General features: G+C 47.4%; 4 protein-coding genes across 4 annotated transcripts in view; 1 reads left to right on the top strand and 3 right to left on the bottom strand.

Annotated features, from left to right (window-relative positions):
* Positions 1-505, bottom strand: part of C2CD2L (C2CD2 like) — a 34,005-nt gene extending 33,500 nt beyond the window's left edge. The window contains exon 1 of the mRNA XM_051638580.1: positions 267-505. Coding sequence (XP_051494540.1) covers positions 267-320 — 54 coding nt within the window. The 5' untranslated portion in view covers positions 321-505. The remainder of the gene's footprint in view (positions 1-266) is intronic.
* Positions 467-1,290, top strand: LOC127393482 (histone H2A). The gene has a single exon (XM_051638586.1). The coding sequence runs from the start codon at positions 508-510 to the stop codon at positions 934-936; it is 429 nt and encodes a 142-aa protein (XP_051494546.1). The 5' UTR covers positions 467-507; the 3' UTR covers positions 937-1,290.
* HMBS (hydroxymethylbilane synthase) lies at positions 1,193-11,789 on the bottom strand. Its single transcript, XM_051638585.1, has 14 exons — positions 11,689-11,789; positions 11,522-11,575; positions 9,806-9,878; positions 9,116-9,165; positions 8,960-9,015; positions 7,959-8,036; positions 7,558-7,635; positions 6,497-6,572; positions 6,100-6,213; positions 4,575-4,613; positions 3,402-3,521; positions 3,132-3,185; positions 2,487-2,573; positions 1,193-2,269 (listed from the first exon to the last, which is right to left on the bottom strand). The coding sequence occupies exons 1-14, from the start codon at positions 11,710-11,712 to the stop codon at positions 2,096-2,098; spliced, it is 1,077 nt and encodes a 358-aa protein (XP_051494545.1). The 5' UTR covers positions 11,713-11,789; the 3' UTR covers positions 1,193-2,095.
* A 63-nt stretch (positions 11,790-11,852) lies between these two features.
* Positions 11,853-21,169, bottom strand: VPS11 (VPS11 core subunit of CORVET and HOPS complexes). Its single transcript, XM_051638572.1, has 16 exons — positions 20,973-21,169; positions 20,519-20,667; positions 20,200-20,335; positions 19,114-19,277; positions 18,765-19,012; positions 18,165-18,366; positions 17,729-17,880; positions 16,630-16,816; positions 16,136-16,279; positions 15,458-15,646; positions 14,991-15,152; positions 14,382-14,521; positions 13,905-14,107; positions 13,224-13,395; positions 12,903-13,125; positions 11,853-12,150 (listed from the first exon to the last, which is right to left on the bottom strand). Exons 1-16 carry the CDS (start codon positions 21,124-21,126, stop codon positions 11,986-11,988), a joined length of 2,790 nt encoding a protein of 929 aa, XP_051494532.1. The 5' UTR covers positions 21,127-21,169; the 3' UTR covers positions 11,853-11,985.
* Positions 21,170-21,587: the final 418 nt, after the last annotated feature.

The raw sequence follows: 21,587 nt of genomic DNA, 5'->3' as shown, positions 1-21,587 counted from the left end.
TCCCTCACCCTGGAGAGCAAGTAGAAATGGAGTTCAGTGAAACGAGACAGACCACAGAGATAAAAGCTACCAATCAGCAATACCTTCACACACGACCACAGCGCAAGCCCTGCTGTGGGGGGCGGGCGGCGGCCAGGGGGAGGAGCCTGCTCCCTCACCGCTCCCCCCCACCCCCGGTTCCACAGGCCCCCTCCCTCACACAGCCCCCCACCCCCTGAGGCGGCGCGTCCCAACTGCCTCAGCACGGTATGAATTTGGCGCCCTACCTTCGTATTGGCCGGTCTCCCTCGCCAATCCGCTCGGGGCAAGCGCTGTAGCATCGCACAGACGACCAGTCAGCAGAAAGTTCCGTCCATCAGATGCACCAATAGCGAGGCGCGGTGGCACTGCCCAATGAGCGGAGCCCTACGTGACGGCAGTTTATAAAAGGGCTGGGTGCAGGGCCGCCCGCCTCACTTCACTGCAGCGCGCTTAGGAGCAGCGGGGCTTGGAGCGTAGCGAGGCGCCATGTCTGGCCGTGGAAAGAGCGGCGGTAAGGCCCGAGCAAAGGCAAAGTCTCGCTCGTCCCGGGCCGGGCTGCAGTTCCCCGTCGGGCGCGTCCACCGGCTGCTGCGGCGCGGGCACTACGCGGAGCGGGTGGGGGCCGGCGCCCCAGTGTACCTGGCGGCGGTGCTGGAGTACCTGACGGCCGAGATCCTGGAGCTGGCGGGCAACGCGGCGCGAGACAACAAGAAGACGCGCATCATTCCCCGCCACCTGCAGCTGGCGGTGCGCAACGACGAGGAGCTCAACAAGCTGCTGGGCGGCGTCACCATCGCGCAGGGCGGCGTGCTGCCCAACATCCAGGCCGTGCTGCTGCCCAAGAAGACCGGCGGTGGCGCGGGCACTACTAAGGCCAGCAAGAAGGGCAGTGGGCAGCAGTCGCAGGAGTACTAGGGCGGCCGGCCCCGACTCCCCGGTCTCACACAAAGGCCCTTTTCAGGGCCACCCCCATTGCTCACCGGGAGAGCTGCGATCCGCGGGGGGGGAGGGGAGCGCGTCTATCCAGCCCTCGTGCTGGGGGCGGTGCCGGACCCCGCCCACTCGGCCGCCGGCGGGCCCGGAGCGCTGGCACCCGCCGCGGGCTGGCGACACGGAGGGACCTGCCCGCTGGAGTCCAGTCGGAAAGGCCGTCAACAGAAAAGCTGCTCCGTAAAGACTTAAACTGGGTGCTTTTAATTAATCTGTATTTGTCGTCTGTTACATTCGGTGGGCGTTGCATAGAGAATAAACGATGCTTCGTTTCCAAAACGGGACCCCAGTGAGGGGCCGTTTCAGTGTTTCTACAAGGCACTGTAGCACATAAGCCCCACGGACAGGATGGCGACCAGGTAGTAAGTGAGGATTCATGGTAAGGGGCTAACAGTTACAGAGGAAGGCACAATAGCACAAATTTGGGCTGCCTCTTCAGCTCCCCATTGACAGGTTTGTGCAGATGAACGACTGATTACCCGTGCAGACAAGCATACAAGGGAAACTAGACTGGCTATCCACTTAATACTGGCTGATGACAAATTTGCATCTGATAACTGCAAACTCAGTTAACTCCTTGCCTTAAATAAGTTCCATGAAGAACACATAATCTCTGCTACCTTACTAAGCGGAATCCTGTATTTGGAACCTAACAGCATCTTCTTCAGCATGCTGATAAGTCAACAGGCCCAAATAAGCTATTCATGGCAACTGAAAGTACTGTCAGCACAGTATAGTGCTTTAGTACTGTCATGGTTGAGTCTCTGATTATAGTCTGTAATGACTGCCTTGTTCCTAAATGGAAAAGGAGAACCTACAGATTTATTTTTTTTTCCCCTAGCTACAGAAATTATTGAACAAACTTCACAGAGACTGCAATTTAGTGAAATGCAGAGGGATGACAACCCTGAACAGCATAAACCACCCAGGTTAGTTACCTTAGTATTTCAAGTTTTTGTGCCCAAACATCACATAAGTCTGGTGTGAACGTTTAAATAAATCCCTTCCTTCAAAAGAAGATGATAGTGCGGCTGCGAATACTTGCTAGACTTGTAGCAATCATGCTGACCACACACCCACAGGTTTAGCGGGCATCATTCAGCTGCCTTGCCACACTAAGGATATGCTTAGCTCCCTTACTCAGAAGTAAACTAGCTAGTTCCACACCAAGACCCTCTGCAGCTTCCTGGGCCTGACTGGGGACATTCTTGGCTGTGATGCCAACGTGCTGCGCATCATCGTTTGGTCCATCTTCACTCTGGAATACAAACACCTCAACGTAAGGCAGCAGGAAGAAGTGGGCAATTAATAGATTAAGCCACATGTGAAATGGGGTGAAATCTATGGTGTGAGGAGCCTTCAGAGCTGTGCTGCTACAGTTTTCAAGGTACCAGACCAAAAATAATAGATTTCAAAAGGTCTGGTTTTGTCATTCAGCTTCAGGTTTGGATTTGAACCCACTGTGGTTCACGTACCTGTAGGGGGTAGTTAACACTGGTCTGCATGGTCTCCTTCAGGCTATCAGATCCATCCAAACTGTAGACTGCGCCTGTCAAATACAACTTGGAAAGACATACGGGAGGAATCAGTACCACATTAATGAAGACCCAGAAAGCCAACTACCCCCTTATATAAAAAAAAAAAAAAAAAACAACCGAACACCCAATGTACAAAGCTAAGTCTGCAGGGGAAGGCTTTTGCAGTGCAGGGAGATCAGCAAGAATCCCAGTACAATACAACTATAAGGCAAGTAATCCCTATTAAGGGAGATGCAAATTCTCAAGGAAAAAGACTTTTTTTTCTAGCTTCCTGCTTCCTTAATCACACTCCATTTTGTAGACACATTTTCTGGGGTCAGAAGCGAGATTTTCACATTCTGGGGCAACACTACCTTTAACCAAGGGGTGTGGGCAGGGGAAAGGCATTTTCTAGAAGACAGAGCTTTAGTATCCAAATCCATTCTCATACTCCTGCTTTGGACACAAAGCTGGGAGGCTCTAGTCAGGAGCCTACCTACTCTAATTGGCTATAAAGATACCTGGAGCTACCTTCAGGGAAGGATCAGGGAACACAAAAAAGCCTTAGAATAGGTTTTCAGAAATAATCACAGTACTCCTCACCTGGTCATCTTTCAGCATGCTGTTGACAGCAACAGGGACACTGCATCCACCCTCCTAAAACAGAACAGCACATTCAAAGTAGAGGCCCCTCTGAAAAGTTTAGGCTGCACACAACCCCACCTAGGGCTCTTCAGGTCCTTCTTGATTCAGAAGTAATCTCTACTTTCCAGTTTTAGGAAAGCGTAGCAGATTTCCCACACTGTGGCAACAGGTCAACCATCAGAGTAGTATTGACTACTGTAGGCAGAAGAACAAGGACATCACACCTACCAAACGTTTCATAAAGGCCCTCTCAGCAATGCAGCAGAGCACAGTGTCTGCATCATGCAGGGCAGACACCATATTCAGTATCTCTTGGTCTTTGGCACGAACTTCCACTGCTAAGGCACCCTATGAGAAGAAACACACAACATGATCATTATTATTATTAATAATTAATAATTACTCGAGTTCCTGCATTTTTGCGTGCACTGAGCACTGATCATGAAACAGAACTCAGAAGCTTGGATGCATTTCAACAAGGGAGTGATGGGTAGACCTTCACAGAAATTAGTTGCAAAACAATCCACCAGTTAAGAGGCATGCCAGAGCAGCTGCTGTAAAGGGTATATAGAACTTATGCCAGCCAGTTGTTCAAGATCATGCTGTCACCTCAAGCCATTCTAGAACCTCTCTGTTATAACTGCATTTATAGAAACACACACTCCAATGTCCTTTTGTGATGAGAAGACAAGATAAATCCAAGCTTCCTAAACTTTTCTCACGATACAGTGCTGAATAAGTAACAACGTCAAAACTATCATTTCCTGAACTGGAAACGGGGTAAGGGAGGGGAAGAACTGCACAGTGCTTGACAAACACACACATGATCAAGATCACTATTCAGACTGAATTTGCAGATTCATCACTTGCAATCAGGAATGCATAGCCAGGTCAGGTTTAGTGAGTTTGACATCCACTGTACAACACTGTGTAAACTCACACACACATGGGCTGGAACAGTTTGCCTGCCTAGAAACAAGATCACCAACAATGTGCTCCAAGGCGGGTGTTTCAGTTAGGACACCAGGCATAATGGAGAAGAAAGGAGCATCTAAGATACTGAGGTGACTCTGCACCATTATCCCAGTACAGCACAGCACTGACTCTGCCCTTTATCTGCCACGTTGCCCCAGCGTGCTTGTGCCACTTGTGCTTTTACCATTGACTGTTTTTCCCCTACTGACAGAAATCAGCCCCATCACATTGGTAAGAGCTGACTGCCATTCTTCCCACATGCTGTGCCTAAAACAGCGTAACAGACAACAAAGGGGATCAATGTCATAGTTCTTTGGCAACCAACACATGAGAAGTACTCAGCACAATTAATAACTACTCTGATGCATCGTACTGCTGTCAGCTTTCCATCACAGTACTGCTGACTGTACAAAAGTTGTAACGTACCTGTCCAACAGCATAGAGGCAGTCTTCAGGGGTTAAGAGCTGGAAGAAAACAAAATCAGAATTAACTCAAGTTGCACTGTTCAGCATATAGAAAGCATGAGCCAAATTCTATGCTCACTTCTAACATTAATTAATTTTGTGCCCGAGCAAGATAGGACAAGAGGTAATTGCTTCGAACCACAGGCTTTAAAATAGCACAGGGGTTGGAACTAGATGATCTTCAAGGTCCCTTCCAACCCAAACCATTCTATGATTCCCTGCATGGGCAGGGACACGTCCCACTAGACCAGGTGACGCTGGCCTTGAACACTTGCATGGATGGGGCATCCACCACCTCCTCTGGCAACCTGTTCCAGTGTCTCACGACCCCCACAGTAAATAATTTCTTCCTAGTGTCTAACCTACATCTATCCTCCTCCAGTTTAAAACCATTGCCCCTCGTCCTCTCAATATACACCCTTGCAAAAAGTCCCTCCCCAGTTTTCCTGAAGGCCCGCTTCAGGTACTGGAATGAGCTCCCCAGGTAGCCTTCTCTTCTCCAGGTTGAACAGCCCCAATTCTCTCAGCCTGTCTTCACAGAAGAGGTGCTCCAGCCCTCAGATCATCTTCATGGCCCTCCTCTGGACTTGCTCAAAGAGCTCCTTCTGTGTTGAGGGCTCCAGAATTAGACACAACACTCCAAGTGGGGTCTCACAAGTACAGAATCACCTCCCTTGACCTGCTGCCCACACTTCTTTTGATGCAGCACAGGATATGGTTGGTTTTACGGGCTGCAAGTGCATACTGCCAGCTCACGTTCAGCTTTTCATCGACCAACACCCCCAGATCCGTCTCCTCAAGGCTGTTCTCAATCCATTCTCTGCCCAACCTGTATTTGTGCCTGGGGTTGCCCCAACCCAGATGCAGGACTTTGCACTTGGACTTGTTGAACTTCATGAGGTTGGCATGGGCCCACCTCTCAAGCCTGTCAAGGTGCCTCTGGATGGCATCCATTCCCTCCCGCGTGTCAACCATACCACACAGCTTGGTGTTGTCAGCAAACTTGGAGGAAGATTGCAACCAGATGATCTTTAAGGTCCCTTTCAACCCTAACTATTCTATGCTTCTATGACCAAAGAAATAATCATCTCCCCTTTCTCATGCCTCAGTATTTTCACCCCTGAAGTGAAATAATGTACTTTCCTTCCTCTTGGACTGTAACACTGTGAATTAGCTGATCAGAAAAATCCTAGTCATGCACACCACTGCATTGGTAGACAAGTAATGTGCAATGCTGGGAGACATTCAGATTACAAACTGCTATTGCACCCTAGAAAACTGAGCAATATAGATTTCTGTATGAAGAAAACAAAACCAACCAAACACCAACCAACCCCCCCGCCCTGAAGCACACGGAATCACGAGCTGACATGGCAATTAATTCAGCAGACTGGATGCTCATCTTTGACAGGACAAGCACCAAGTGTTAAAGGCAAACACCAATGGTTTGGCTGAACATGGTGTTTTATGTTTTGCTGCTCCCCACCTGACCAATGCGATTCTCCCAGCCCATTCTCTTCAGCCCAGCAGCAGCCAGGATGATGGCACTGAAGTCTTCTTTCTCATCTAGCTTCTTTAAGCGGGTATTTAAATTCCCTCTCTGCAGAAGTGGTTAAGCAAGCATACAAACAGTAGGCAAACAGTCCTATAACTGCTTAACATTCACTTGCGTGTGTTTAGAGAATGTACAGAATCCAACAACCTCCATATGGGAATCAGAGTACCATCCTGAAAGAAGGGTATGGACAATTTTTTATTTAAATAGAAATTTACTGAGCATGGAGTATCAATTCAAGCACTGACTCGATTCTAGGTTTTGCAGTAAGTTGCCTTGTCCTGTTTGCAGCTTTACCCAGCTCACATGTTTTGCCAGGAAAGGATACAATATCCCTGAATTCTAACTGAGGGAACTTCTTTTTCAGCTGGGCTGCTCTCCGAAGTGAACTGGTTCCAATCACACTGTGGGGAAATCAAAATCAATGAAACACAGAATACTCCCACACTTACCTCCAGCCACAGACATGTCAGAGCACCCAAGGAAACAAATTATAACTTTTTTTTTTTCTTTAAATTGAAATGAAGATCCAAGAACCTGTCAATTATTTATATCCTCTCGGAAGAAACAAAAGCACTGTGTGAGTGGAATTCATCAATGATAGAAAGGCGGTGGGAAGAGAACCTTTGGACACAGTAGGGCACATAATTAAATCACAGAAAACAGCCAGTCTGGGTAGCAAGCACTTCCTTTCTATGGATGGATGTTACTAATTTTTTTCTTGGTACCCTGGAACCTAACCCAGACATGATTTTCCCACTATCCAGAAGTGCGAGTCTATGTTTTTATCACAGCTAGTTAACTTATTTTAACATAGAAAAAAAAGTTAAGTCTATAAAAGTTACTTTGAGTAATTTCACAGACATGTCTCAGACCAAAGACTCCAAGAACTTCTATGACAAGGCAGGGAACCCTAGTCAGGTAATTCAAAATGGAGAAACCACTCATGCTCTCAGCAGAACCAAGAGCAATGTCAAAGAAAACCTCAAAGAAATCAGAAATGGCCGAGTGAGAACCTAAGTACAGCTCAGGCCCATGCAAGCTAAAATACTACAACAGCCCCTCCATTTGCATTGTAAACATTCCCATGCAGTAAGCACACTGCAAAGGAGCAAGAATTCACTCTGGAGACTTTGATAACAAAGGGTCTAACTTGAGCAAATATTTCATCACAGACTTGGCTCGAGAGATTCAGCCTCACTGGGGGTACAGCACTGCCCTCTCCAGCCAGCAGCTTCATCGTAAAGTCCAGGCAAAGCTAACAGAAGGGCCTGTAAAACCACTGCAGAATAAAGCAAGGAGCTCATTCACTTGGTGCTGGGAAATATCAACCAACTCCTCCCTTCCATTTTTACACCTGATTGTCTTCCCCTTTCTTTCTCCACTTACCTCTTTTCAGGAAGAAGGCTCAGTGTTTTCCCACAGTTTTTGGGATGAAAGACAACGGCATCAAGTGGGTTTTCCCTTCTGCAAAGTAACGCACAAACAGAATGGCTGACACATCATGTAACAGAAGGCTGCTAAACTTAAGAGTTCTGCTGTTGGTCCCCAGAGGAACTGACTCTGGCTCCAAAATACCCCAGCACCACTCTAAAAGCAAGAATTGTCAGCAAACTTGCTGGCTACTAAACACTAGGACAGCCCTAGTGTTGTCGGTATTTCAGAGCTTCATCAGAGGGTGGTCAAACTATGAACAACTAGAGGGACCTGAGCTGCCTTTGCTTTCCTACCATTACCAACACTGTAAAATGCAAGTCCCTTGGAGAATCAAGCCTCACATCCACACTTACTTGCAGACAGCACCGATAGTGAAGGCAGGAGGAAGAGAAGTTGGCAGATCCTTCAAGGAGTGAACCACGAGATCAACTCTAGAGATTAGAGGACAGTAATCACTGAACTGATGGTTGAGCTCACATGGCACCTACCAGAGACACTGCCTTCCTCCCAGCAGCGCTGCAAGACACATTACTACAATCAAGGTTGAATGAGGGGAAGACGCTGGAGATGTTCAGATGGAGAAACTCAAACCAACACGCAACCAGTACATTGTCTGGTAGCACACAATCTGAAAATAACAGCTAGCCAAAGTAAATCTGCTTTGTTATAAGGACAATAAACATTATTGTAAGTGCTTGACTCTCTAGTATTTTTTCACTGACTTTACTTGAAAACGCACTGTCACATCCCCGCGTGTCAGATACAGAAGAGTGTATTAGTTTCTAAACCTACTCGACTAAGACATAAGCATCACTGCAACCCTTCTCATCAGAAAGAGAAAAAGAAGAAAAAATATACTCTAATACATCTCTGCTCCAACAGAAGCCTGAACCAAGTTTTTCTGTGGTAAGAAGTTACCCAGAAAGCAGAACAACTTGGCCATGCCCAATTCTCCCGCACATTTAGCGTGCAAATATGTATATAAATGTTAACATGATAACACTAAATACATTATGCAACATGTTAACATCATCCAGCAAAGTACTTAAAAAAAAAAAGAAACACAAACCAAAAAAACCACAACTTCTAAGATGGAATTAGATTAGATTACATGCTCTCTGATACACACATAACACACAAATCACAGAAGAAAAAACAGCTGGGGCAGACCAAGCGACACAAAATCTGCACTTCAAAGCCCAGGGTAAAGAGGGATTAAGAAAAACCAACGAGACAAGGATTTATCAAAGGATTTCTTAGCCAGAGAGCTACCATAGAGAAGGAAAGTAGATTGCACAAACAGATGTCATAAAAGCACCACAAATGCCAGAGGAGGAAAAGAACGAGCTCTTACTCGTTTCTTTCAAGCGCATTTTCTAGCTCTTTGGTGAAGAGGCTCTTCTCCCCAATCTATACATAAAACAGAGGAACGTGAATCACAAAAGAGACATCTGCAAACGTATAATCAAATACAATTACTTCTATTTTAGAGGAAGAAGAGAACCTTTACCTTGGAAAGTGCTGTATCCAAGATCTTGTCTCCAGTGGTTGACATAGCAACTGCTCAGAAAGACAGCATAGGTAAAACATGAGGCTGGTCAGAACACACAGGCTGGGCCCACATAACAAGCAGTACAGCATCATGTGCCACTGCGTGAACACAGACTCAAGACGAATCTAAGAGCAATTAACTTCTCGAAATACACTGCACTCAAAACAAGTGAAATTGAGACTTCTTTCACTGTAGTCAAACGCAGAGCAAGGAGAACCAAGGCAGGTTTTGGGAAGCGTCAACTCAAGGGAAATTGCCAGGATCTTTCCCTGGAGTGCCAGTAAACAGGAACTCAGCAGGTCTCTTCAGTGCAAGGTTGGGCTCCTGTGCTGTTAAACACCTCAAGCCCTGGATTAGAAAATGTCCCTAAGGTACAGTGGGGCATGGCCAGAGCAACACAAAGTTCTCAAATGAAGGCAATGCAATACCATCAGCATGGCACACTCAGAGCTTCATTCATCAGGAGCTTACAAATTCCACCTTTCTCCTCTAGAAGAAATGCTCAGCCACACAGCCTAATTGAATTCAGTTGGCGCTTGCTGACAAGTGGCTCCTGGTGACTGCACTCTACACACACCTCTTGCAGACAAAGATAAGCAGCTGGCTCCTGCTGCTGCCTACCCCAGGGCAACAGCCAAAACAACTCACCAATCTCGAAACTGAAGTCAGGGTACAGCTCACGGAGCATCTCGACTACGCTGTCAGTCTGAATTCGGGCCAGCTGCAATAAAGCAGAAAGCAAAGCCCAATACAAAGAGCACATCATCCATACAGTAGCTAGAGAGGATTTTGCCATTCTTCAGTGGTCAGGCATGCGTGACCTCTGCATTCTCTACACTGAAAGCATTAGAATTAAGTAGCCTCAAGTAAAACCACTCATATGTATAAAATTCCCTGAACCATGTGGACTCATATCATGACCACAGAATTTCAAAGAACTTATTTTATCTCCTAAAGTGGCAGAATAACACCCAGTGCTGTTGTGACAAGGCAAAGCAAAGAAGTTACAATGAGCAACTACAGCAGAAGACTGTGCATAAGGATTCACACATCCTACTTCCATATGCTCCCAGTCAGAAATTTAATTTCTCATTAACACCTCTGTGCCGTTATTCATAGACGGTGTTTACCCTCCTAACTTGGAGCTGCTTGGTTTCACGTCTGCAGATTGCAGTTTCTGAAAGATGCCCGCTCACCAGCAAGCAAGCAGAAAGGTAAGCAAAATTATCCTCCTGCTGCTCAGAAACAAAAAAACAAGTCATATGGCATGCCAACTACCCTCTGCTTTTTCTAATATGAATTTTACCAAAACTGCAAGTTTGAGGAGAAGCCGGTCAGCTCGTACTCTGCTACAGGAAAGTCTATATTTACCATCAAATATGATGCTCTCTCCAAGATCAGAGCTCTATTTAAAGGTTCTACAGACAAAAATAAAAGTAAGAGCTTAGGTCTACATGCACAGCAAGCAACAGATCCTAAAGAAGTGAACAAAAAAGCATTCCCTTCCATCCAGAACAACTGAAGAAAATAAAATAAAAACAGAGTCATGCTAACTTGATCATTTCACACACACAAGCAGCAGACTCAAGCAACTGCAAGTAAGTTTCTGCTCTTCTCCCACTGATAAGACAAGCAGCCTGGGACAATTAACTTTGCTCTCAGAACTGGAGCTTCCCCAGTTATAAAAACAAGTCTAAGTAGCCTCAGGTTAGAAAATGAGGCAGTACGCGCACAGGGCTCTTCCTTGCCCTGATGCCTGTATGTAACAACTTCTTGGCAGTCCAGAATTCTTCCTAGAACATACCACCATACACCGTATCTCCAAACAAAGCCATGAAGGACATTTATCATCCTTTGCCTCCTTGCTGCAAGCAGCTGGCAAGAGATAGCCACCCTATCTCTGGACACGTCCCTTCCCTGTCCTCAGTGTGGACTGAAGCCATGAGTCGTTGGGTTTTTTTGTTGGTTTGGGTTTTTTTTTTCCAGCCGCCCTAGAATTGCTGCAAAACTCTTTCAAGGTAACAAGTCCACTGCAAAACCCCTCTTATGCCCGGACACTCGCACTCTACCCTTCGTTAACTCGACCTGGCAGTGCTGCTCACAACTGACCGTCACCTGGCTTCCGAGGAAGCCTTTTCAAAACTTTTTCCCGGAGCCCCAGAAAGGAACCGACCGCGGGGAGCTCAGCGTTGCCTCGCCGCCTCCAGCGGCAGCGGCAGCCGCCCACCTCCCCCCGATCCGCCGCTTCCCGGGCCGTGGACCTGCCGGCAGCCTGCAGGCCGAACGCCTCGGCGGAGTCACCCCAGGCCTCCCGTCGCTCCGTGGGCGCGGACGGGAGCAACGCCCGTGCCCCCTTCTGCCTACCTGGCTCCGGCGGGTGCCCACGCGGACCGCTCTGCCGCCCACGCCGTTCTCGCCCTGCGGCAACAATCGGGTCAGTGCCCGCCCCGCCGCCGCAGCCCCCTCCGCTGCCGGCCGGCTCCCCCCAGGTGCAGCCCAGCGCCCGCCGCCCCACGCGGACCCCGACTCACGGCAGCCGCGCCCGGGTCCGCCATGGCGCCGCCTTCCTCAGCGCGCCCCGCACCGCTCCGCGGCCCCGCCCCGCACGTCACGTCCGGCTGCCCACATGACCGGCGCCCACCGCCAGCCAGTAACGGCAGCGCCCAGGCCCCGCCCCCGGCACTCACGGCACTGCCCCGCTCGTCCGGTTTATTTGGGTCCGAGGGACAGACCAGGGTAGGGGGGACAGCTCACAGCCCGCGCGGAGGGACCCGAGCGCACAGCGGGGACCCCGAACGCCCCGGGAGGGGGCGGTGACGCGGGCGGGGTCAGGTGCTGCGCTTGGTGTGGATGAGCAGCTCCCGCTGCAGGCCGGCCTCAATGGTGGTCGCCGCCTTTCCCGTGGGCAAATCCGTGATGAGGGTGAGCTTGTTGAAGACGCCGCGACCAAAGTAGTCGGCTACAACAGAGAAGCCGTCGTTGGAACACTTGAGCTGCCAGACACAAAGCAGCAGGGTCAGCAAAAGCCTTCAGACCCTCTTGCCTCCCCCATCCTGGTCCTCTCTCCCCCCGCGCGTCCCTCGATTATGGGCTACGCTGATGGCTCAATGCAAGTGCCACGTGAACAGCTTGCTCTGCTAAGATTTTCTGCCACTGGCTGTTCCCCTTCTTGTTTCAATCCTATAATTGAGCCATTTTGGTCAGGTGAAAGTCTTCGCTATGAGGGTGGCGAGTTGCCCAGAGAAGCTGTAGTTGCTCCATCCCTGGAAGCATTCAAGGGCAGGTTGGACAGGGCTTTGAGCAACCTGGTCTAGTGGGAGGTGTCCCTGCCCATGCAGATGGAGGAAGGAACTAGATGAACTCTGAAGTCACAACCCAAACTATTACATGACTCTAAGTGATCAAGAGTGAGAGCAGTTTCTCTTCCAACTTCAGAGCATCAAGGACCCTCTATGGCCTGTACATAATGCAGTTACCCTAGCTCCTAATGCCTCATTAATTCACAGTCACAGAATCACAAAATCATCATGGTTGGAAAGGATCTTTGAGATCACAGAGTCCAACCATCACCACAAACACAACCCTGAAAACACACACCCACACAGACCCCACCAAAAAGCACCCACAAAAAAACCCCACAACCTTGTTTACATATACTTTCAGCCTTACCCTTCACTACCAGCCACTAGGAAAAAATCTAACCCCTATTTATTTATGCCTAGTAAAACAGGCAACATTACCCTACCTGATGCTGAAACTGATCATGCAGATCTCTCTTCTGCTCCTGGGCTCGGATCATGTCCATCACCTTGCGGTTTTCTGGCATGCAAGTAGGACATTCAGAATCGCTCTCAGAGTAGCTTTCAAAGCAATGCTGGTGGAAAGAATGGCCACACAGGAAGTGAACTGAAGGCAGCTCCAGGGCACTGGTGCAAATGCTACATTTAGTCTTCTGGAAGATCTTGGGACTGAGAAAGCAAGAAGAGGCAAAAGGGCAAGAAAGACTAAATATATTTTTCCTTAACAAAACAGGTCTGTCCTACATAAGACAAGACAGCCCACACACCTTGCTTTTAGCTCTTCAATCTCCTGACGGATCCTTGTTGTTTCTTCTCGGTATTTTTGAATTCTCTGCTCATCCTGCTCTATCTGGCGGCTTTGCTTCTGCAGCTTGTTGACAAGGTAATCTTTAATCACAGACAGTGTGGCGGTGGAGTTATGAGCCAGTGTCTGCACAACTAAGAGCAACAGAGATGTTAGGGGAAATACCAGCAAAATAACTACAGCTATACTAATCCTACCTGGACAGACCACTTCTCCATATGGGCAAACAGCATTCTTACTCAATTGAAGAGTTCATTTCAAGACTCAACTTCAGTTTTACCTCTTCCAGAAAGAGGTGACTAGGAGCACATTTGGATAGCTCAGATCAAAAGGGGAAAAGCAAGGATCTAGCAGATTGAATTCTGTTTCAACTTCTCAACTAAGGCACAGCAGGAGTTTCTGCAAGCCCTTCACTTCCCCACACTGCCAGAACAGAAATCATGTACAGCTATCTCTACAACTAATAACACAGATCTTTTTCCCTATTTAGACAGCTGTGACTGGTGTTGCTTTTCCCTGCAAAGAAGACTATTACTTCAAATGGTGGGCTCAAACTTTGTTGCTACTTCTCTCAGATTTCTAGTCTACATACAGCCTGGTTTGGGTTTTGGGGACTTTTTTGGGTGCCTCATGTCATTTTTACCAAGCAGCGGAGGCATAAGATTCTTGTTCTCAATGTGTTTCAGCACCGCAGCAATATACTCCTTGCAGTCCTCCTCCTTCCGGGCAAAGTAGCCGAGAGCCTGTTCCCAGAGACAAGCCTCTTGGTCTCCATACAACTCACACACCTCAATCACCTTCTTGTACTGCTCATTCTGCATGTGGTAGTGCATGATCTGTTGGAAACTAGGGGAGAAAGAAACCGTCAGCTGCAACAATCTCTTTGGAAGTTGCTACAGTGACCTCATGTTCTCTCTCAGCCATGCAACACCCCACTCACACAGAAGTCAAGACAAGTCTGTCATTCACCTTCTATGTAGATGCCCTGCTCTAGCAGCAAGATATTTTTATCTGAGCAACTATCTACATTTCCCATATTGATATACTAAAGAGGCAGGGACATTAATAGCTCAAAAATCCTGAAGGGGGTGGGTGGGGAGGAACAAAAAGCAACACTCACAGTTTGCCCTGCTCATAGAGGTAGAGGACACCATCCTTGAAGTTGTGCATCTGACATAAGACCAAGGCCTTATCAAAGACCATTTTGAACCTTCCACTCTTCAGGAGGGTGAGGGCTTCATTGTGCAGCTTCTCCTTGATCTACAGAGGAGAGGTTGGAGAGAGCAACAGATACACATTCAGAGAACATTTTGCACCAAGACCTGACAACAGTTTGCAGCCCTTTCAAAAAGGACCGTTTTGCCGTTTGCCCTCTTTCCCCTTAAGGCAAACAGGACATTATTTATTTTGCCCAAACAGCCAGCATCCTCAGAAACCTAGGCAAGTAAAAAGAGCTACTTCTGTGGGGAAGGGATCTACTCACAGAGGCTGTATTGTCTGCAATTTGTTCTTAAATGAGATTCATCCAAAACAAGCTCAGCATCACTAAAAGACATATTCTCCAAACTAGCAGGCTGCTTTCCCATTTACGTGTCATTTGTCCAGCACAGCATACATACAGCTGCATGTTATCAATGCCCATCTGGAGAGGTAATGGGTTGGCAGGAATGCAAATAGGATTCAAAAACACCAAACCTCCCTCAAAACACAAAGCTGGAGGATCTCAAACCTGCGCATCTTGTTCATGTGCCCAGTTCTGGAGTCGAAGTTCCAGTAAAGTGTCATAGACACCTTGTGGAGAGTCAGCCTGCACCTCAGTCATGTGCTCCAGAAATGCCTTCAGTTCTCGGGAGTTGTTTGCAAAGACTGGAATGAACTCTTCTGAGTTAGCCTGTAACACAGCCAGAAAAAGCCAAGCATCCAGATCAGCTGCAGCCAGACTGGCACGTCTTTCCCCACCATGTGGGGCGCTCATTCCCAGAGTGTGTGACATAAGGTACATGGCACGGTACAGGACACCAATTACAGCAGGAATTGGTTCTGAGCAATAGCTTGAAGCAGTCTCTTGTCTCTGGGACTACTAATACACCAGGATGGGCCTTCTTATTTTACCTAAAAACAACAGACCTGTACCACAAGGTGTACGGGAGCACTTGCTACTTGAAAGCAACAAGTCTCAGTCAATGCAAACCATACCCTCCTTCCTTCCAGCATCCCAGGGCCTTTGTTTTCTCCAGATGGCTGGTAATCAGTGCAAAGGACCTTCAGCAATTCTGTGGTCTCGTTAGGGACATGGTGCATCAGGGTTTTACCATATCGCTTCATGTTACTCTCTGCCTGATCAAAAGGCAGCTTTCCAATGTAGTGCAAAGCCTCTTGGTAGTTCTGTGGAGAGAGAGGAAAAAAAAAAAAAAAAAAAAATCACAACACTGGTCTCTGCTCTCTACTTAAAGGCTAGGACAGAAAGCACTCAGGTTGTGCTGCGAGTGTACCTTGAACACTGTTCACTCTGAATTACCACCTAGGTCTCTAGGGCTGCTTGTTTTCCTCCTTGGGGAGGAAGACTGGCTGGGGACCCAGGGGAAAGAGAGCGCAATTTAGATCCATCGCTAATAACGCTCCCCCCTTTTAAAGGACACTGTAAATAGCCATGTCTGAAACACAACAAATAAGCCCCTCCAATTTCCACCCCTAGTCAAGTCAAAAGCAGAAAGCCAATATACAAGCAGCAGCAGGTGTGCTTACTGCTGCCTCAGCAGTCCTGTCAGCACACTAGCTGCAAGGAAGAGGTCAGTGAAATGGCATTCTCACTAAGGAGGCTACAAAAGTGGTACTCTCCCCAGTTAGAACAGGAGAGCAATAACATCTCCTCACTTTGATGTCCTCTAGCTGGATTTTGAGGTACCATTCATGATGTGCGTGCTTCTCTGCCAGGTACACGGCATGGGAGTAGTAACCTGCTTGACGAAGCACCTTGATCGCTGTTTCCACATCAAAGCGGACCTCGCTCTCGCTCGTCTACAAGAACAAAGCAGAAAGATGGTCCCTCAGCAACATTCCCAGAGTCCACAGGCAGCAATCATTTAGGTAAGAGGAAAGCCAGCACACAGACAACTTAGTACCTGCTACGCAAGGGAAAGATCACACGTGCAGAAAGGAAGCAGTTTAACTGCCGCTCACTAGCTTGCCAGTCACGCTGGAAAAGCCAGCACACCCCCAAGTCAGACAGCAGCCAGTCAAACAGAGAACATAAACAGGAGCTTGGAAATAAAGGAGCCCCACAGGAGCCAATTTACAATGTCACTACTACCCTTTTGTTATTATTATGATGCCATACAACTTAGAATTATTTCAACATGCCCCAATACCTTAATAAACTCCTCCAGTTTGGAGCTGTCTTTAAGCTTGGTATAGCAATTGAGTAGAAGTGTAGTATGGTCTGCATTGGCCAGGGACTGCAGGTGCAGTGTCTGTAGATAAGCAGTGAGGTTGTGGATGCGCTGAGCATCCAGAAACTTCCGAATAACGTAAGATGGTTCCAGCTTCCCTATAGTTCTGGGAAGGAAGAGTCATGTTACAAGAAACCATATACCCACTAAGTCAAAATAGAGAAAATAACAACAGATAACAGAGAAGCCTTAACTTCAGCAAGCACCAACCTACTTAGGACTGCTCTGCTATTTATCAGAAGTCACAACTACTTACGATTTAAGAACACCCATCCACACACTGAAACAATCCTCAACAATATCCCTCTACAAAGGCTGCAATCAGGACATCAGCTCCAGCACACAAGGAGTTAATTGTTCTTTAATGGAGGCAGTGAGAGGATGGACTATGCTCTGATCACAGCTAACTGAAAGGCCCAAAAAATAGGGGTAAAAAACCTTATGTTTTCCTTCATTTCAGTTGCAGAATTCAAAGTCATCTTGAAATACCCATGCCTGCATGAAGCAGCTTAGGCACAGTTATCCTGACACTTAATCCACGTCAACAGTAAAACACCTGCCAAGTCTCCCTAGAAAGCAGGACTCCAAAGGTTCAGTTCTACACAAATGTAACATTTTGTAGCATTGTAAAAAGACTGAACATGAAGCTTTCAATAAGCCACAAAACAGGCTGCTCCACATTTTAAAAAAAAATTTCCCAAGATGACTGCCATATATGGTCAAATCAGTTATCCATATTACCTAGAATAATACCCTGTATATAACGAGATCATCAGTTCCCACTCCAGAGCAACGTGGCTCCATTATTCATGTTAAAATACTATCAAAGAGGAAAACTTTATCCTAAGGTGTACAGAGCAATTTTCAAGCATCTTTTTCTTAGATATTCAGTCTCATCAACATGTTTCTCTCTAGGGGTAGAATTTCCACCTAAAGTCAAGTGCTTTTTTTTGTTGGCTTTATCCTTGGAATGAAACAGAAATCAAGGCCTCCGCAGCTCCCCAGGACCCCCCCTTACCGGATATACTGCTGGATGGCTCCATCATGGTTCCCCTTGTTATACAGATGATCACCATACTGCCGGAAAATCTCTGACAAACCGTCGCTGTCCAAGTGGTGGCTCTTGGCAAGGTTAATGGCCATTTCAAATAAGTTCTTTCTGAACAGCATCTGTTGAATACACAGTAAGACCACTATGAAGGAACTATCACCCCCCAAAACAAGTTCAAATACAAATACATCAGAAAAACTTGTTTTCTTTTTTTGGTGCCGTAGACGTACACGTGCCGAGCCTTTTCAATACCAAATGCCTTATAACACTGGTTACGTGGAAAAGCTACCAGGTCACTTGTTATGTCACTTGCTTACCTGAAAGGTTCCACTTTTTAATTCGCAGAGCCAGTACAACCTTGCAGACACATGGCAGAGACCAATAACAAAACAGATTTACATGCCTCGAGTTTAGTTTGTGTATCCTTCTCCTGCAGGACGTGAATCTTCCCATCTCTGGTCAGCACATACAGAGAACCCCACTCTGCTAATACGTCCACAATATCATCAAAGATTGAGCTGTATGCAATAAATTTGTTGCATAAGTCATAGATATTCAGGACTTGTTTGTCTGAATTCTGTGTCTCATTCCCAGCAAACTCTGACCTGGAGAGCAGAAGAAAGTTTTAGAAAACCAATTAACTTGAGTTCTTGATACCTGTGCAAACTAGGGATGTCCAGAAATCAAGACAAAGAGGGTTCATTTGGGCAATTAAAATAAGTGGACCCAGAGGCAAAGCAGAATTTATTTCTACACAAATTCCACCTATATGTCAGACTAAGAAATTCACAGGAGCAGAAAAAAATTCCACTAATTCAGTATGCTTAACTGTGCTACTCTTAAGACAGAATTAAATCAATATACAGGTCTGGATAAACCCTAACAACCTCTGACAAAGTTGAAATAGGCCCCCAAGATTGAAGCTTCACAGGGAAGGAGGAAAAAGAGAAAAAGCAGGAATCAGCAAGAGTGAAACCAACTCATCTGTTCTGAGAAGACCTACTTTGGAGAAGCCTTTCGGTCCTTGGAGACAATTATGAGGTACCCCCGATACCAGTGAACAATCAGCTTTTGTCCCTCAAAGGCAAAGCAGGGGCCACGCTCATCTGGCTGATAAAGGTACACACATTCATTTCCTGCCACAATGAACTGGAGATCCTGGGAAGGGTCGCTGAGAGATGAACAGCGCAGCCCACAACCATGAGTGTCCAGCTCCAGGTGAGGATAGTCTTTCACTGACAGCATGTAAGACTACAAAGGAAACACAAGGTTTTGGGGATTGTTCTGAACTAGATTCTGAAGCCAATGCAATCTGCAAGTCAGAGTCTCGTTTTCTCCAATTAACTTCCCACCTGGATGTTCTCTGTGGTCACCACAAACAGATGCGTTGTTTTGCCAGACTGTCGGAAAGCGAGGCCAGTAACCGGGAAACTGCCTTCGTGCAGGATCTGCGTCTTACTGTGCCGGTCTCGAGTGATGTCTCCTTTTGTAAGTACGACACTCCCATCTGCAAAACCTGGTGAAAGGGACAGACTAAACCATTATTTACCTGGCACACCTGATAAACTATCAAGTTAGGGCAGCTCCAACCAGCAACACCTCACTTGCTGGCAAGGTATCAACCTGTAGGATTGTCACGGGCTCTCGTGCCAAGGAGTCTGCCCCCATCACTTCTGCTACAGTTCAGAGCTGTCACTCAACTGCACAAAGGATGTCACTGCTCAGCATGATCCAACTCGCTTTCCACACACACCAAATTCTCTAGGGGCTTAGTTTGGTTTAAGTCTGCATTTTGTTATATGAGCAGCTTTTTCATCCACCAGTTGTAACTATTACTTTAATTCACTTCCTTATGCAAAACATACTATCCACTATAAAAAGACAAGAGGGAGATTTCTTAAGAGTGAGTAAAATGCGTGGCTTCCACAGCCTGCCAGCAGCCTCAGTCCTGCAAGTTGTTCCAGGGTAGAAGGCCACAACACGCACATGAAGAGCTTCTTGATTTCAGTACAGGGACCAACTCACTGAAAGCGTTTTGTAACCTCCCAACATTACTGCTCTTACTCTGTCAGAAGTTAAGCAAGAGCAATGGAATGCTTAAAACCAAAAAAGAAAACTGGCTTATTTCTTCTTAAAAAAGGTTTCTATATAGCACTAGAAAAAAAGTCTGTAACATTAGTTACCACAAAACCCGTGATTTTTTCCCATAGTACAACAAAAGTTGAATGTTGTACTAAGTTCAATCAACGTGCAACCTTACTGACCGCTGGGGAAAGAGGACATCAACTAAAAACGTGTGCTTCCCTTTAAATTTTTCAAGTTATTCCTGTAACATCAGGATGTTCTATGCTGATTGTTGTGCTAGCTATTACTTTTCTTTACATCTCAGTAAGAACCATAATATTTTTCTTAAGCTATTACAGATAAGTTTTACTTACCAATAGCCATGAAATTAAGGTTCTCGTGGACAGTTAAGCAGGATACAACTGTGGGCTTGTTACCTGGTATTGCTGGAAAAATTCGTGTGCAAAGAGGACTGCCACCATCTCGTTTGTCCAGGTTCCAGACTTTAACCTACAAACAACAACGATCTGCCATAAGCAAAATGTGAGGTATTAGGAGGCCAATACCCAGCATCAAATGTAACAGTGCCCAGAAAAACCAAGTTACTAAAAGAGGCTGGCCAAAGGAAGTGCAATAGCCTCAAGAAATAGCCACAATACAAATGTATTTTTCTCCCTTTGTCATTTGACTCACCAAGGGGTTAATACCCTCTTCATCCTCACCAACAGAAACCAAGATGCTGTGCTGCTTCAGCTGGTACAGATGTGTTACTCTTAGCTTGTAAGCTTGGAAACTACTGAGCTGAAGGGAGCGAGGCAGAAACCAAATCTGACCTTCCATATGTAGAGCACAGTTAAGGAATATAATGGGGAAAAAAACCTCACATTTCCAATCACACCAGAAACCATAACGCTTGCTTCTCTTTAACATCTGATATAGCTACAGCAAACAGAGCAACCCACGAGCATCACAGCACCTGAGGGCAGTTTTCTTTAACAGCAAGGGACTGCCCAGAGCAGGAAGCTACCACCTTCCCTGACGGAGCATCCCGCAGCCCGTGCAGCACCCGTACCGACCCGACCCCCCGTGGCCGCAGGCCCCACCGCCCGGCCCCGCCACCACCTGACCCCGCCGCCGAGCAGGATATCCCCGAACACCAGGCTTCCCCGGCCCGAGTCGCAAACCGCGATGCCCGGGGGCAGTGTAAAGGACTTCCCGCCAGCTCCATCCGGCCCCGGCGGTTCCTTCAAGGTCTCTCTGTCGAAGAAGACGAACCGGCGCCACTGCAGGTACGCCGCCATGTTGGAGACAGGCCGCGCTTTTCACGTGACCAATTTCCCCCGCCCCTCAGGTCACAAGTAGAAGTGCGCATGTGCAGGAGCTGGAGAGGGTGCGGTCTCGAGCGGCTCTGCATTGCGCATGCGCAATAGGGTGTTCCAGATGCTCCGTAGTGCGCATGCGCAAGAGTGGGGTGGGGGGAGGGGGCTTGTGCATGCTCTGAGGTGGGTGGGGTAGTTGTTTGCATTGCGTATGTGCTGAGGGCGGGGTCAGCGCGCTCCCTGCAGGGGAAGGCGGGGGTTGGGTCTGGGATCCCTCGTCCGTGGGTCCGGGCACAGCAGAGGAGAGGGCAAAGGGAGCGAGGCTTTTGCCGAAGACCTGTGCTGCTGTGTCCAAGGGGCCTGAAGCAGCACGCGCTGCAAGCTCGGCATTGACACAGCCCCCACGATCCTGTTCCGGGAAGGGGTTACGCTGGCTGGCAGCT

This window comes from Apus apus, chromosome 22 (assembly GCF_020740795.1).
Source record: "Apus apus isolate bApuApu2 chromosome 22, bApuApu2.pri.cur, whole genome shotgun sequence".
In the NCBI taxonomy this organism is placed as follows: Eukaryota; Metazoa; Chordata; class Aves; order Apodiformes; family Apodidae; genus Apus; species Apus apus.
The sequence above is the reverse complement of the archived record's forward strand: the minus strand, read 5'-3'. Positions and strand labels throughout refer to the sequence as shown.